This window comes from Ornithorhynchus anatinus, chromosome 20 (genome assembly GCF_004115215.2).
Source record: "Ornithorhynchus anatinus isolate Pmale09 chromosome 20, mOrnAna1.pri.v4, whole genome shotgun sequence".
Classification (NCBI taxonomy): domain Eukaryota; kingdom Metazoa; phylum Chordata; class Mammalia; order Monotremata; family Ornithorhynchidae; genus Ornithorhynchus; species Ornithorhynchus anatinus.
The window spans coordinates 3,773,363-3,789,185 of record NC_041747.1 but is presented as its reverse complement, the minus strand read 5'-3'; the positions used below and the strand labels follow the sequence as shown (position 1 = coordinate 3,789,185).

At 43.8% G+C, this 15,823-nt stretch overlaps 1 protein-coding gene across 9 annotated transcripts in view; it reads right to left on the bottom strand.

Annotated features, from left to right (window-relative positions):
* FRY (FRY microtubule binding protein) overlaps window positions 1–15,823 on the bottom strand; it is a 262,289-nt gene that overhangs the window by 40,609 nt on the left and 205,857 nt on the right. For all 9 annotated transcript variants that reach the window (XM_007668511.4, XM_029048275.2, XM_007668507.4 and 6 more), the window contains 7 exons: window positions 14,901–14,983; window positions 13,568–13,718; window positions 13,081–13,184; window positions 10,972–11,157; window positions 7,830–8,031; window positions 5,729–5,850; window positions 149–336 (listed from right to left, as the gene is read on the bottom strand). In XM_007668511.4, coding sequence (XP_007666701.1) covers window positions 149–336; window positions 5,729–5,850; window positions 7,830–8,031; window positions 10,972–11,157; window positions 13,081–13,184; window positions 13,568–13,718; window positions 14,901–14,983 — 1,036 coding nt within the window. The remainder of the gene's footprint in view (window positions 1–148; window positions 337–5,728; window positions 5,851–7,829; window positions 8,032–10,971; window positions 11,158–13,080; window positions 13,185–13,567; window positions 13,719–14,900; window positions 14,984–15,823) is intronic.

Below are 15,823 nucleotides of genomic sequence, written 5' to 3'. Positions count from 1 at the left end.
CTTCTATCGTGCTCTCCTAAGTGCTTTGTTCAGAGCTCTGCACATAGGAGACAGTCGATATATATTACCGACTGACTGGACACGGAAAATCAGTAAATCTCACGTATCCTTATCGGAAAAGGAAAAACTCAAGATCTTTTCCTCTTACCTGAATTTCGTCTCCATGCTCGCCTATGACTTCCACCAATCTTGAGAGAAGATCAGAGAGGGCGTGTGCAGAAAGAGGTTGCTTTAGGGCCCTGAATATCTGGAAAGAGCGACCGGCATAATGCCTCGAAGAGCTGGCAAGTGCTGTCTGTAACGCAACCTCACTTAAATGCTGCTCCAGATGGAAACCTAAGAAGAGAAAGAGAATGGCAAGGGCTAGTCAGCTCTTAACTTCTCCGATTTTACTGGAATAAGAGGGATAATTTGTGGTTAGAAAAGCAAGGATGAGCCAGACAGACACATGTGCCAGTAATTATTTTTTTTTTTAACTGAAGAAAAAGAAGGAGCTGCTCTCCATTTGATTCCCATTGGACTATAAACAACTTGACGGTAGGGATCTTGCTTTTACTGTTATTGAACTTTATTAACACCTAAATCTGTGATCTGCACAGAGTAGGCATTCAATATATACTCTTGATTATTATCATATAAGAGAGCTTCTGTAAGTTCGTCAATAATACACTCCTCAAATATGTTCTTCCAAGTTTTTGCTTCTGAAACAAAAATGTGTGAACTCAATTTCTATTTACTACCAGGAACAGTCTCCTTACCCTCAAAACAAAAACTACCCGTGATGAAATGCAGCAGTTTCAAGATTTCAGAGAGATGCCTTTTAACTCTATATTTGTCCCAGCAACATTGTGCATCAGGTGGATAATTATAAAATCATTTCCTCTGTCCTCCGGAGTTTGCAACATAAATCGTGTCATCAGATGAAATTGAAATGCAATTCCCTTCATTAGATTATGGTTACATGAGACGGCGGTATGGGGTTTTTGGAGAAAAGATTCGATATGTCTGAAAACTGATTTGGATTATGGCCTTTTAAGGTCAGAAAATATGGTGCAGTCTTGTCCGCGTTTACTAAAAGGAAAACCAAAGTTTGGTGAAATGAATGCTATTTAAAAATACCTCAGCTATTCCTTCCCTGTGCACTGAGAAAAAAAAATCTCCCTTCTATGCTTTTCTAAGATTATGTTGGCTTTGTACATAAACTGAAGAATTCATGCTAGGCCAGGACCATGTTTGTTTAGCTTCTCTAACACTAATTTATTTTACCTGCCTTCGGCATGTTCGTCTATACATTTATTCAGTTGTACATTCAATTATTTCATCTTGATAACTCTATCTGTAAATATTTTTAGGCACCTACTCCATCAGAGTGTAAACTACTTGAGGGGAGGGAAGGTATCATTCTTTTGTACTTTCTCAGTTCTTAGGAGAGCGCCTTCCAACCTGTGGCACTGGATAAAGACTACTACTTCTGAAGAGTGCCAGGGGAATTTGGGGATTTGATGAAGATGCTGAAAAAATTCTTGTTTTTCCTTCATCGTTTCCTTTTTGTCTATACGGCTGAACTGACTGATATATATTATATTTAATATATATCTCTCTATATATATTAGATTTATATAAAATAACTGCAGCAAAACAAACGTACCCTAGTTGTCAGAAAGAGGTTACGTATTTCCCTAAATGTCTTCGTTGTCACAGAGTAGACAGGCACAAAGATCCATCGCTGCTCTTTACTGAATTACATTTATTGTACTAAGCCAAGTGTTCACGGGTTTAGTACAGCACTCTGCTCTTCGTAAGCAGTCAGTCAGTCAGTCAATTGAATTTACTGAGCGCTTAGTGGGTGCAGAGCACTGTCCTAAGTCCTTGGGAGAGGACTACATAAGAGGCATTCCCTGTTTACAGTGAACTTACAGTTTAGAGGGGGAGACTTGATATTAATGTAAATGAACAAATTACAGATATGCACATAAATGTTGTGGGGCTGGAAGGGGGGGATGAACAAAGGGAGCAAGTCAGGGCCGCGTAGAAGGGAGTCAATAAATAAGACTGATTGAATGTCTACTCGGTGCCAAGCACTGCTCTAAGCACTTGGAAGAATACATCAGAAACAAGGCATATATTCACTGGCCCCAAGGGGTGGAAACAGGAGAAAGAATATGGCACTAATAGGAGGTGGAACAGCTAGAATACTGGGGAAACTGGGCTCCTTCTTTATTAAGTTTGAGTGTCAAGAGAACCAATTGTCCAAGGAATCAGATAAGTGGCCAGGTTTAATACATTTTATAATTTATATTTGTCATGGTCTTCATGACTTCCTCACTCAGGTCTGAGAAAATTCAGATTCTTTTATAAACAAAAAATCCCAATTTTATATGAATTGTGTGCAAACTTCAATTGACCCCGTTAATGAGAGAGGTCTTGTAGGTTTACATTCTTCTGTTTCTGTAGATTTTAGTACCAATAAAAATGCCCCTTGGGTAAATACCAAGCAGCCAGCATCAGGCCAGTCATTTTAGCATTTCAGAGGGATTCAGTATCAAAACTAAACCACAAATGCCAAAAGCCCTTGGGACTGACTCTTTAAGCACTTGATATTCATCCCGCCTTCACCCCCACATACTCGTAATCTACTTTAAAGTCCATCTCCCTTTCAAGACATTAAGTTTGTCGTGGGCAGGGAATGTGTCAACCTCCTCTGTGGTATCATACTATCCCAAGGGCTCAGTAAAGTGCTCTGCACTCAGTAAGCACTCAACAAATACCACTGATTGGGGTGGAGAGTGCGTGTTTGCATCTCGAATACATCTCCTGTGTTCCCTAAGGGAGGGCTGGAGCCCTATCACCACTAAAATGGTCTCTCTGAGACCTTCCAAATCCCCCAAATAATGATAACTATAGTATTTATTAAGTACTAAGTGGCAAGCACTGTGCTAAGCACTGGGATAGATACAAGAGAATTAGATTGTACACAGTTTCCGTCCCACCCAAGGCTCAGTCTAAGAGGGTGGGAGAGCAGGCATTTTAGCCCCATTCTACAGATGAAGAAACTGAGGCCCCAAAAGTTAAGTGATTTGCTCAGGGTCATACAGCAGGCAAGAGGTAGAACCAGGACTAGAATCTGGGTTTCCTGACTCCCAGGCTTGTGGCGTGGTCTTCCCTCAAGGCCGTGTGGAGGGGGCACTTGCTCCTGGATAGAAATAGGAGACAGAGGAAAAGACAGAAAGACAGTGAGAGAGAAAAAAAGAGACAGGGAGAGAGACAGAGAGGAAGAGAAGGGCACTGAAAGGGAGAAGAAGAGAGTAAGAAAAAGAGAGGAAGAGAGATAGAAGTTGAGAGCTGGGCAAAATGGAAAGAGGGGTAGAGATTTTAGGGGTCTACATTTGTTCCAGGATGGGTGGAAATGAACTCTCATCTTGGGGGTACCACTGCGGCCTTAATATAGCCCTCCCTGAAGGCATAAATATTACATAATCCCATGAGCTGCACATTATTTCACAGTTTGGACCATAATTAGTTCAGTGGTATTAATAATGGCAACACTAGATTTAATTCAAAGGACCATTCTTCACAACGAGATCATAGGATAATACTATTAAATATATAATCTCATTAAGACAAAGAGAATATTTTAGCTCCTGAGTGACCACGATGGAGGTTTGGGTTTTATTAATTCTCCAGAATGCAGTGCCAACGGGTAAATGTAAAGCTGGAAATATAGAGAAAATTAAGGGTAAGGGAAACATTAGTAGACTCATTTAAATTTTTAGATTACACATGCAGAACAACACAGCCTCAAGGGTGCAGGCGGGGAGTTACAAGAAACCATGTAAGGGGAATGTCAACATTTTAATCAAAATAAAAAATATGACCTCCAGCATTCATTTAGTTTCCTACTCCCTATTTCCATAAATTGCATCATTTAATGATGCTGGTATTTAAGTGACATTTACATTCGCCAGTAAAATTATTTCTAGACTTCTAATTTTTGGAAGCTATCTTCAGGGGTGATTTTCACCACTCATCGTATTTTACTCTGAAAGAAAGACAATGCCCAGACCTGACCGGGTATGTTGGTTTTTTTTTTCCTTAAGCATAAAGTTGCAATGAATAGTTCAGGGAGAATTTTGTTTAAGTGAGGCAGGTAAGCACCATGAGATAGCGCTATATTAGGACATTATATTCAAATAGTGTCATAAAAATGAGAATATTAGCGGGTAGCAGCAGACTGCTACTGAGATCATGGCTTGGCATGAGTTATTAGGAATTTATTTTTCCACAGCAAAATTTTGATAATTATCTATTTGGCTCATGTGATGATCAAATATGTTCATGCACACACACGCTCAGAAAGGGGCTTTACTGTGTCGAGTATAGGATAATAGGGTTGAGTTGTAGATGGAATAACATGGCCCTTATAGATAGGTTGGAAATTTTTCAGGTTTATCCTGCTTTTACTCCAATTTCAAGGCCTCTGGCTATTTATTTTTCTGTATTATGTTTTGTCCCAAACCTCGGATTATATGATCTGGGCTCGGCACATAGTAAGCGCTTAACAAATACCATTATATTATTATTATTATTGCTTGTGCTCAACTCCTATTCCACGATCACCACTCCTTGCTCCTTCTCTTCCTCCTCATTCTCTTTCTCCGTGTGCTCCTCCTCTCTTCAGCTGGGGGCAAGGAATGTGTCTACCAACTCTGTTGCGTTGCACTCTCCCAAGAGATTAGTACTGTGCTGTACACGCGGTAAGCGCTCAATAAATACCATTGATTGATTGTCACCTCAGCTCTCACCGAGAGAGGGAGGTAACAGGTACAGCAGCAGAGCGAGGCCTTACCAAAAGCTGGTGTCTGACACTGATCTCCACTCACTCGCTCCCCAGGGTGAATGGGTTCCAGCTGGTAGGAGCCCAGCTCCGCCCCCGGGTGCGCTGACCACTGCCCGCCCCTACCCTCCCGGCCTCACGGCTCCCGGACGAGGTGGGGTGGCGGGAGGAAGTGGATGGATTCCCCGCTGAGACCCAGCTTTAGTCTTCGATGTGTCCACTGGGGCCGTGCCATCGACAGGGAAGGTTTCTGGCCAAGGAGCCATTTAGGGTATCCTTCCAGGTGGACAGACCAGGCAAGGATCCTGAAATATAGCGGGCTAACGTAGGCGCCAACCGGGACACAGATGGGTTCTGCCCATAAGACACCTTCGCCTGATCCTCGCAGTAATAACAATAATGATAGTATTTGTTAGGCGCTTACTATGTGTCAAGCACTGTTCTAAGGGCTGGGGTGGATAAAGCGAATCAGGGTGGACGCAGTCCCCGTCCTACTAGGGGCTCGCACTCTTAATCCTCATTTTACAGATGAGGTAACTGAGGCACAGAGAAGTGAAGTGCCTTACCCAAAGGTCACAGAGCAGACACGTGTGAGTTGAAATGAGGACCCAGGTTCTTCTGACTCCCAGCCCCATGATCTATCCCCTAGGGCTTGCTGCACACCTGCCTCCCTAGTCGCTCACTGCACTCGGAGCCCCGGCGGGAACACGAACGGCAGGGACGTGAGTGACGCTGCCCCATCGCCAATTCGTTCGCAGGGGTTCTTGGCTGAGAACCAAGGCTCGTACCTCGTTGGCTCGGCGGAGGCGACGGCATCCAGGGCGCCTAACCTGAACCGAGCCGCGGCTGGTGGAAGAAGCCGGGGGCATCATTTAAAGACCGAGGATACGCTACCTGACTTGGAGTCTTTAAACACGGAGACGATATGACGCAGGAAGTTGGTGAGCTGTTCTGCGCTCTTGGAATTCTGATTCTTGGGGGTGATGTCTTCGTGGCACCAAAGTGGACCAAAAGCCCTTAAAAGGAACAGAGTAAAGGTATTTAGGGACCTCTGCACTCCTCATCATTCATTCAACCATATGTATTGGGTGCTTAGTGTGTGCAGATCACTGTACTAAGCACTGGGAGAGTACGATACAACAATAAATGGACACGTTCCCTGCCCACAATGAGCTTACGGTCTACAGGGGACTACCAGGACGTTGGACTACTTGGCTGATCTGAAATGGGCACTCCTGGAAAGTAAGGAATCTTCCCTCGGATCCTTTCGCTTTCAAAAAATATCCAGGAAGTCCGATTCTCAAAGAGAATGTTAATTCTAAGGGAGACTCTCGAGGAGGGTGATGAGTCCATCATAATAATAATAATATTGGTATTTGTTAAGCGCTTACTAGGTGCAAAGCACTATTCTAAGCGCTGGGAGGGATACAAGGTGATCAGGCTGTCCCACGTGGGGCTCATTGTCTTCATCCCCATTTTACAGATGAGGTAACCGAGGCACAGAGAAGTTAAGTGACTTGCCCATAGTCACACACAGCTGACACACAGTCACACAGCTGACAAGTGTCAAGTGGCAGAGCCGGGATTCAAACCCATGACCTCTGACTCCCAAGCCTGGGCTCTTTCCACTGAACCAAGCTGCTCCCGACCGTCTCAGACTTTACTTCCTTTCCTTTTAGTCAAGAGACTAAATGTGGCTGGCATGGTAGAGAAATACAAAAGTAGGAGGTCCCTACTACTCCTGAAAGGAAAGACTCTTTGGTCTTGACCACTAAATGACTTCTGGGGAGAAGCAGTGAGGCCTTAGTGGAATGAGCACAGGTCTGGGAATCAGAGGGTCTGTGAACTGTGTCCACCCTGATTATCTTCTACCTACTCCGGCACTTGGTACAGTGCCTGGCACATAGTAAATTTTTTTTATGATCCTTGATAAGCGCTTATTATGTCCCAGGGACTGTACTAAGTGCTCAGGTAGATACAAGAAAATCAGGCTGGACAATCTTAATCCCCAATTTGCAGATGAGGCAACTGAGGCACAGAAAAGTGAACTGTCTTGCCTAAGGTCATGTAACAGATGGGGAAGCAGCGTGGCTCAGTGGAAAGAGCCTGGGCTTGTGAGTCAGAGGTCATGGGTTCGATTCCCGGCTCTGCCACTCGTCAGCTGTGTGACTGTGGGCAAGTCACTTCACTTCTCTGTGCCTCAGTTACCTCATCTGTAAAATGGGGATTAACTGTGAGCCTCACATGGGACGACCTGATGACCCTGTATCTCCCCCAGCGCTTAGAACAGTGCTCTGCACATAGTAAGCGCTTAACAAATATCAACATCATTATTATTAACAGATAAGGATTAGAACCCGGGTCCTTCTGAGGTAACAAATGCTTAACAAAAGAGTTAAATACTATATATTTATATATATATATATATGAATGTATTTATATTTATTTTTATGATAAATAAAAATTTCGAGTGAGGTGGCAGGAAAAGCTCAGCTATAGTTTTCCCTCATTTCGACGTTTTTAAAGATGCGGCTTGCTTCATTTCCCCTAAATTGAGCTACCCTGCCGTCTCTGCCCTCCGCTTATTCTTCAGCCTGGAGGAAGCCGAGGCCCCCTCTCCTCTGCAGCTGCTTCTTGGCGGACTGCAGCTTCAGATCCTAGGTCAGTGCCAAAAGCCTGCAGGCTCGGCCAGGCCTAGTCAGCTGGTTAAACCTGGGCTCGCCACAGGGTCTCCTGGCCCGCCCACCAACCCCCTCCACCGACACCAACTGCTAGCCTGCAGTTCGCGGTACAATTACCCTTCCGCATTAACTCTGACTTTAGCTGAGGCAGTAAAACGCCCACCATTCTGTGCCCATCAGCTCGACCCCCGCAGGTATAACATCTGCGGAAGAACGGGATTTTCTTTGGCACTCTCTGGGCTTTTGGGGGATTTGCTTTTTTCAAAGGGAATGAGCAGTCTGAAATGGCAAGTGACACCCGAGTCCGACATTACCTCGTAGTCAGAAACTCAATGAGCTTGTTTGCTTTTTCATCCGCCTCGGCTGCCGTGTCGATGTCTTCGATCTCCTGGGCGATCTGCGGGAGGTTCCCACTGCTGCCTCCCAGACTGATGCTGGAGGAAGTGGAACTGGAACTCAGCCCCGAGTCCGGCACTGGGGAGGACTGGTGGTGCTCCCTCAGGAAATCAAAGCCACCTTGGGGGAAGAGAAAGAGAAAGTTGGAACGCACTAATCTAGGCTGAGGAGGTCACCGTATTTAATGAGGCTCTCGCCGCCTTTCTTCTAGGGCAGAAAACCTTTGCTCTTGTTCATTACCCAAGAGGGTGGAGCTGCTGCTTTCCATTCTGGTACTCCTGCTGCTAACGCAATGAAAATGGCGGCACGCAAGCCTACACGATGAGCCGGTTGAGGAAAAGGTAGTCGTGGGTATTATTACGGGCATTCTGTCAATCTACACGTGAACCTGGAAGTGTTACTGTCCGGGCTGCTGTCTCCTAGTGCCCTGACTAGCTCTCAGATGGACCCACAGTGAGACTGGCTGAAAAGACTGCAGCGCAGAGGCCAAACCTAACCAGAACTTCCCCCGTTCCAACCGTAGCTCTTCCTCATGGTCCGATGTAATTCCCACCTGCCTGCTGTCGCCATGTCTCCCTGTGGAGTGGGAATGGGATGGACATGTCTTGAGAAGACTCCCCTCCCCTCCCAATGTCACCTTCGGAACAAGCCCGTATTTCCTCAGGAGGCAGGGAGGGAGGGGAGAGGGAGACAGGCCACCATTATTCCTCCTCTGTGTGTTTCTGTTGTGTGTGCAGCTTTAGGTATCAAAGTGTCAAGTACAGTACTTTGCACACTGCTATTTAAGCGCTCATTTATTAATAGCCCCATTCTCTTCTTCTTCCTATCTGTAAATTACTCTGTGTTGGTCTCTCCCTTTAGATTACAAGTTCCTTAAGGGTAAGGATGATGTCTTTTACCTCTGCCGTGCTCTCCAAGATGTTCAATACAGGGCCGGTCCTCGACAGATATTATCGACCGACTGTGTCTGTTCATCTAGTCTCTGAGCTCCTTGAGGGAAGGGATTTGGCCTACCGATCCTACCGAATCGGACTCTCCCAACACTCAGTGTCCTGCACACAGTGAATGCTCAATATACACCTTTGGCTGATGAACTGTTCTATGTATATGGAAGTGGGGGAGGTTGTCAGGGGAGGGGTCTGTTCAACTGTGCCCTTTTGGGCTTCTCTCACCTTCAACAAAGCCCAGGTCTGTCTTCTAATAAATCATATATGAACCTCATTAAATGGTTCAAAAATCCTTTTTGAGCATTAAGCCTAAAAGTTGGGAATAACCAAGTACCGTTTTGTTCACTCAAAGGTAAATTTAGTCACGGTAACCAGCAAGTGACCACTCACCTCCCACAGGAGGAACAATTAACATCTAAAAATGTTCAGTGCTTAGTACAGTGCTCTGCACCCAATAAGCATTCAATAAATATGACTGAATTGAATAGAGACCTGCTTATTATTCATTTGCTGGCAACAGTGCTTCTGAGCATCTTGGGGGATGGGGTTATATTGCACATGTGGCAATAAAAAAGAAATTGCTCTTCATTACCTACATTCAGCATGGTAACTGGGCCACCTGATTTTGCCTCGAGGCTAAATTTTTAAGTACTGGAGAGAGAGGTAATGAACTCTGGATGTCTGGTAGTCTCTAATGCCAAGAGATGTGTTCTCCAAAAACCTCGTTAATGGTGAAATTGCTATTTATGAACTATTGTCTCTATGGGCAAAAATGAGGCTTATCCATCCCCGCTATTTGCCAATCTTAGCAGTATTTCAGGACTCGTTTCTAACGATAACAGCCAGGGCTTTTTTCCTAGCATTTTCTGTTAGGGGAGTTAATGCCTGCTTTTCTGCTGCCGTACTGTTGCTGTTAAAGGTGCTACAAGTTGAAATACTGTGAAGCAAATAAAGTTTTCTGAAAAACACCCTCACGGAAAGTTAACAACTTGCAATTACTGGCGAGTTCATGTTTCTCCCACCACCCCTCTCACTTCTGCTGTGAAAATACCTGATGTGTACAGCCGCAACATCATGATTCTCTGTGATTACTCTTAATAAAGTAAACATCAAAAGGATGAAAGAGTAAGTGGGTTTTGGGGGAATCCTCTTCGGCATTTTCAAATTTTTTGGGTGAAAAAGGAAATCGTCCAGATGCAGATTGGTGCCACCAAATATCTTTATGTAAGAACTTAACTTTTCACACATTTAACTTCTAAACCTTTTCAAATACAAATATGCATCAGAGGCATTGCTCATGACAAGAATCAGTTCAGTCGTGCTGTGGCTTGTTCACAAAGTGTTCCTACTAAATCCTCTAGGAAAAACAGATCGACATGTCTTTGAGCAACTATTCATGGACCAACCTCCAGAAAAATCAGTCGGCTTCACGTAAGCACCCGAAAGACTTAGTCACGGGACTTCAGAGAAAGGGCTAACAGTTTATCTGCCGATGTAAAATTTGGGATCGGGTCACCCTTTGATCCACGAGTGCAAATCAATGAGTACCATTAATCGATTGCCTGCTGAATGCCGAGTTCCGTACTAAGGTGAGAGAGAGCACGACAATAATAATAATAATAATGTTGGTATTTGTTAAGCGCTTACTATGTGCAGAGCACTGTTCTAAGCGCTGGGGTACACACAGGGGAATCAGGTTGTCCCACGTGGGGCTCACAGTCTTCATCCCCATTTTACAGATGAGGGAACTGAGGCACAGAGAAGTGAAGTGACTTGCCCACAGTCACACAGCTGACAAGTGGCAGAGCTGGGATTCGAACTCATGACCTCTGACTCCAAAGCCCGGGCTCTTTCCACTGAGCCACGCTGCTTCTCTAACAACTGACATGATCTCTGCCTACAATAAAAGGGATATGTTTACTAAACCAATGAGAATTCTGATAGAGTGATATGATATAATCCTGCAAAGTTTGAAGAGGAATAAGATGACCTAAATAATGACAGTTGCTTTATTCATTAGAATTTTAACAGCTTGGAAGTGATAAAAGTCTTGGACGTTCCTCCGATTCAGTTTCCCACTCCCCTCCCCAGCCCCATTCCTTTATGTTATTACCTGTATAGAGGTATTCAGGAAGATAGGCTGGTTGAACTGTTAGAGTCTTAGCTTCACTCATCTCTCGAGTCTGCAGAAGCACTGAGGCAATGGCATGAAAATTGCTGTTGCAAGATAGAGCGATCAGAAGGTGGAGCAGCAGCTTTTTGCTGTGTTCGAAGACCTCCGGACGGTAATGGTCAAGACCTGAACAACATATTTTAAACTAGTTTTAATTTTAGAAACAATAAGCATTCCAAGAGAGGCAAGAGCATCCACACAAAGCAAACAACGGGCACAGTGGTTGTCGAGTTTCCTGATTTCAGTTACTGACATAGATGATTATGGTTTGGGGAAAAGGAATTGCTTTACTCCTGTTACTAAAACATTCTACAAAATGGGGGGGGGGGGGGGGGAAGGCGGTGCGGCAGTGAGCCGGGGAGAAGATAAGCAAGATGACAGTTCGACGTCTATGTCTGCTCAGTTCCCAGTCTCTGCTGGCGCTGTTTCATCGGTGTCTCCTCTACTGGTGGCTTGGAGACCATTTAGAGGCTTATTACGCCCTGTTGGGGCTGAATATGACCTGGGGATTGTCGGAAGCTTTGTTTTGCCACCTTGTCCTTCATACCGTTCACCTTCTCAGCCCTTCCACTGCCTTCTAGTACTTCATTCCAAGAGAGGGGAGGCAACAGAGGGGAGGAGAAACTGAGTAGCTCGCTAGCAGAGTTTGTATATGTTTGATGGAAAACAGATCAAAACTTTTGGTGAAAGCTTTTTTGGATTATCTCTATATTATGTGCACTCTTACTCTCCTCCCAATTTAGTATCAATCAAATTCGGATTCCATCATGAAGGCAGGGGCTGTCTTTGTGTGTTTTGTGCAATGACAGGAGATTGAATTTCACAAAAAGTATGCTTCACCTCTGAGCCCCAGGGGAAACTGGCCCAAATTTGCCTCAAGAAACCCTCTCCTGACACACGACGTCCAGGTCACCTGCCAACCTGAGGACCAGAGCAGCAGTCTCTCTTCTCTCTCTTTCCTTTCTCATATTCCCAACATTTTTCTTGATCTACCTACCTTCCTTTCTCAGTCATCCTTTTCCTCCTTTTCACTTACTGCAGTGCCTTCCACAAGGAAGGCGTTTAATAGGTAACAGTGATTGATTGATTGATTTAGACTGAAGAGAGGTGAGAAAGTCAGGAGACCATCCACTCCTAACCAGCACGGTCGTTTTTTTTCTTATAGTTGACATTTACACATATACAATCCTTTACTTCCCACTCCTAAAATAGCATCTTTTACAATGAATTAGCCACTCAGTACAAGCATAGCATTTAAAAAATATTTGTTTTTGTGGATCTTTATTTTTGCTAATAAACAGGAAATTCTACAATAGGTTTAATAGGCAGAAATTCTCAGGTGCAGTAATTTAATTTCCAACACACTATACTCCATCATCAAAAAGTACTTAGAGGCCCAGATAAGCTCCTAAACTACAAACTTTATATTTCCTACACGTCCACTCTGGCATTCCATTCTACTTCATAGCTGAATGCAATTTTTGAAAATGGCCTCATTTTATTGATTTGTTAGCCTTCCCTCTTTTAGGGATCCTGAATATGATCTTCTAACAAAGTTCAAAACCAGCAAATTTCTAGTTAGTTAATACTTGGGGTATTTTAATGATAATAAAACAACAGAAGCAAGGGTTGACCAAAGATAGGTATCGGAAAAAGTTTCACGACTGGTCAGGGAAAAATGAAATTATTCCAAATGCTATAATAATAATAATAATGTTGGTATTTGTTAAGTGCTTACTATGTGCAGAGCACTGTTCTAAGCGCTGGGCGAGATACAGGGTAATCAGGTTGTCCCATGTGAGGCTCACAGTTAATCTCCATTTTATAGATGAGGTAACTGAGGCACAGAGAAGTTAAGTGACTTGCCCACAGTCACACAGCTGACAAGTGGCAGAGCCGGGAGTTGAACCCATGACCTCTGATTCCGAAGCCCAGGCTCTTTTCCACCGCGCCACGCTGCAAAAGTTAAATAAAAATACCCAAATACCTCTGCTATTTTGGGGCCCGGGATCTTGACATACACAGACATTCCTCTAGGATAAGTCTTACCTAAGAAGAGAGCATGAAGTAGTAAGGGGAGGTGAAGAGCCCAATCTTCTCTCACGCTGTGATCCACCACCATCTCGGTCATGAAAATGACAGCAATGTTGCACCTTATCAATAAAATTGTAAAAATCAAGGCCAGAAATGTAATTACATGCTACCTAATCCCAATTTCAGAAAACGTTAAGGATAGGGCCTTTTGAGGGAAGGAATGAAAATCCTGGCAGTGCAAATTTCAAGGGGAGATGAAAGATTTAGGGAAGAGCATTGCTGGGAAGATTTCAAGCGCCCTACGGTGATCTTCTGCAGGAAATACTTATTTACACACTGGCTGGTGCAAATTCCTGTCCAAATACTGAGACAAGGGAAGGTAGAAAATTGCTAGACTCTCAAAAGGTTTCCCATTTGGGGAACTGGATGCCTCAACAAGCCCTTCAGTGTTCATAGACAAATCAGAAGAGGTTGTAATTCCTGACACCCCAATTCAGCTCACCTGTGCAGGGGACCCCGGGGAGTGATGGTTTCTGGAAGGAAGTCTACCAGAGGTGCCCAGCATCCTCCATTGCATGGCATTGGTAAAGGTTGGGGCTGCTTGGTCTCCGTGATAGTCAATAACCAGCCAGTGTATGGAGAAATTGGATCATCTGTGGGGTGAGACAGACATCATACTTTATTTCAGTGAGGTAAGACACCAATCAATCAATCAATCAATTGTATTTACTGATCATTTACTGTGTGCAGAGCACTGTACTAGGCGCTTGGGAGAGTACCATATAACAGCAGACCCATTCCCTGCGCACAACAAGCTGAAAGCACAGAGCTTACATCATCCAGTTGACCTGGCTCATCTATTACCCGAGAGAAAGAGCGCGGATCAGAGTCTGAATGAGGGGAATGTATAAGCGTTTAATTTGTCGTTCAGCCTGAAATACAAAGAAATCCACATCCTAAAACAATCCTAATTTCAGCAGAGCATTGATGGGTGGGAGGGTGACTGCTAAAAGACAGAACGAAAGTCTCACTGTGGTGGTGGGGGCGGATGGCGAGATTTCCCAAAGTTAGAAAGGTCCCACTAGGGGCTATTCCATCAGAGGCGAAGGTTTTAGACTGAGGGAGTCTTCTGTGGTGGATGGCTCAGCCGGGATCCTGAAAAGAGCTGGCAAATGTGATCAATGAAGAACCCGGCGGCTACTGAGATGTCCCCACTGCCAAACACCTACTGGTCTAGGACACTGAGGCGCCGCATTGGCACTATGCCACGGTCACTTTGGCCGCAAATCGGGGCTTTATAAATCAAATTCTTGCATGTTCTTCACGACGTGCTGCACCCCCGCCGGGCTATTGGCTTGTACTCCGTGCCCCAGTGGGAACAATGCCAATGGTAACAGAAGGTAAGAACAGCCCATAAAAACAAGGTTTGGGGTAGCATTCTGTCTTTTTATTGCAATTCTTATTTCAGTGACTAATGCCTTCTGGGTTTGACCTAATTTCTTTAAAGGTCTTGGCCAGAGGCTTCATGTTAATCTGAAGAGTCAGAATAAAATGAAGAGATGCCCACATTTGGGGCAGTACTGTGAATTTTTATTGAAATTCTTATTTGCTCAATGACTAATTTCTTCTGGGTTTGATTCAGCTTATTTAGATCTCTTGGCCAAAGGCTTCACGTTAATTTGAAGAGTCGGAATAAAATGGAGAGATGCCACATTTTGGCCCTTTAAATTTACCCAGACAGAAACTACTTGTAAGACTGTGAAATTTGGTAGTTTTAGACACTTTTCTCTAACATTTTACCTCTACTAGGTGACGATTAACAGATTAATACTTACTTTTGTCCTCATCGTACGATCCTCCAGAACTATTGCTGTATCTCGATTCTAGCCGAGTGTGGGCTCTGATTACATTACTAAACCTTCAAATGAAAGAAAAGTATTTGTCAAAAAAAATCACTGTGGAGAGACACTTGATAATACTTAATAATGATCAAGTGGCTGCTTGATTGGACGATATTTCATATGGCTTTCGAGAGTACACTATAGAAACATATTAAAATATTTTTCTAAATAAGTAATATTTTTCTCTTGGAATGGGAGGGAATGTTTGGAAATGGGTAGCGGAGGAAGGAGAAGGAAAGCGAGGAGGTAAGAAAGGAAAATCTGTCCATAAACCCGTTAGAATCTTGGAAAAGAGGGGTTTTTTTTGTTTTTTATTTGTATATGCAGACATGTTTTTAGTGAGACCGGTTTTAATATAAATATGAGGATCACAATCAAATTTTTAATTTTCTTTGAAAGGGAAACAAATGCTGAAATCCTAAGCATTGTAATTATTGAATAAATCAGAGATCAGGATTAAAAATCAAGGCATGTCAAATCTTGGGCGCCATAGTACCGAATGTCATCAAAAGGCTTGAGAGCTTCAGGAAACAATTCCTTAGCATGCTACAATACATTTGCAGAATTCTCCCATTTCCTTTCTTTCTTTCTTCCACCTTTTTACGTGCTTGTTACATGCCAGGCACTGAACGACGCACTGGGCTAAATACAAGCTAATCAGGTTGGACACATTCCATGTCCCATCCTCTCTCAACTTTCTTTCTAGGGGTGAAAAAATGCCCTGGGTATTCTGAAGAGAACCCGAGAACATAGATAGGGTTGGTCTTTGGTTCTAAGATAATAATAATAATAATAATGACGGTAAGCCCCTACTATTTGCCAAGCACTGTTCTAAGCACTGGATGACAAAGGAACAA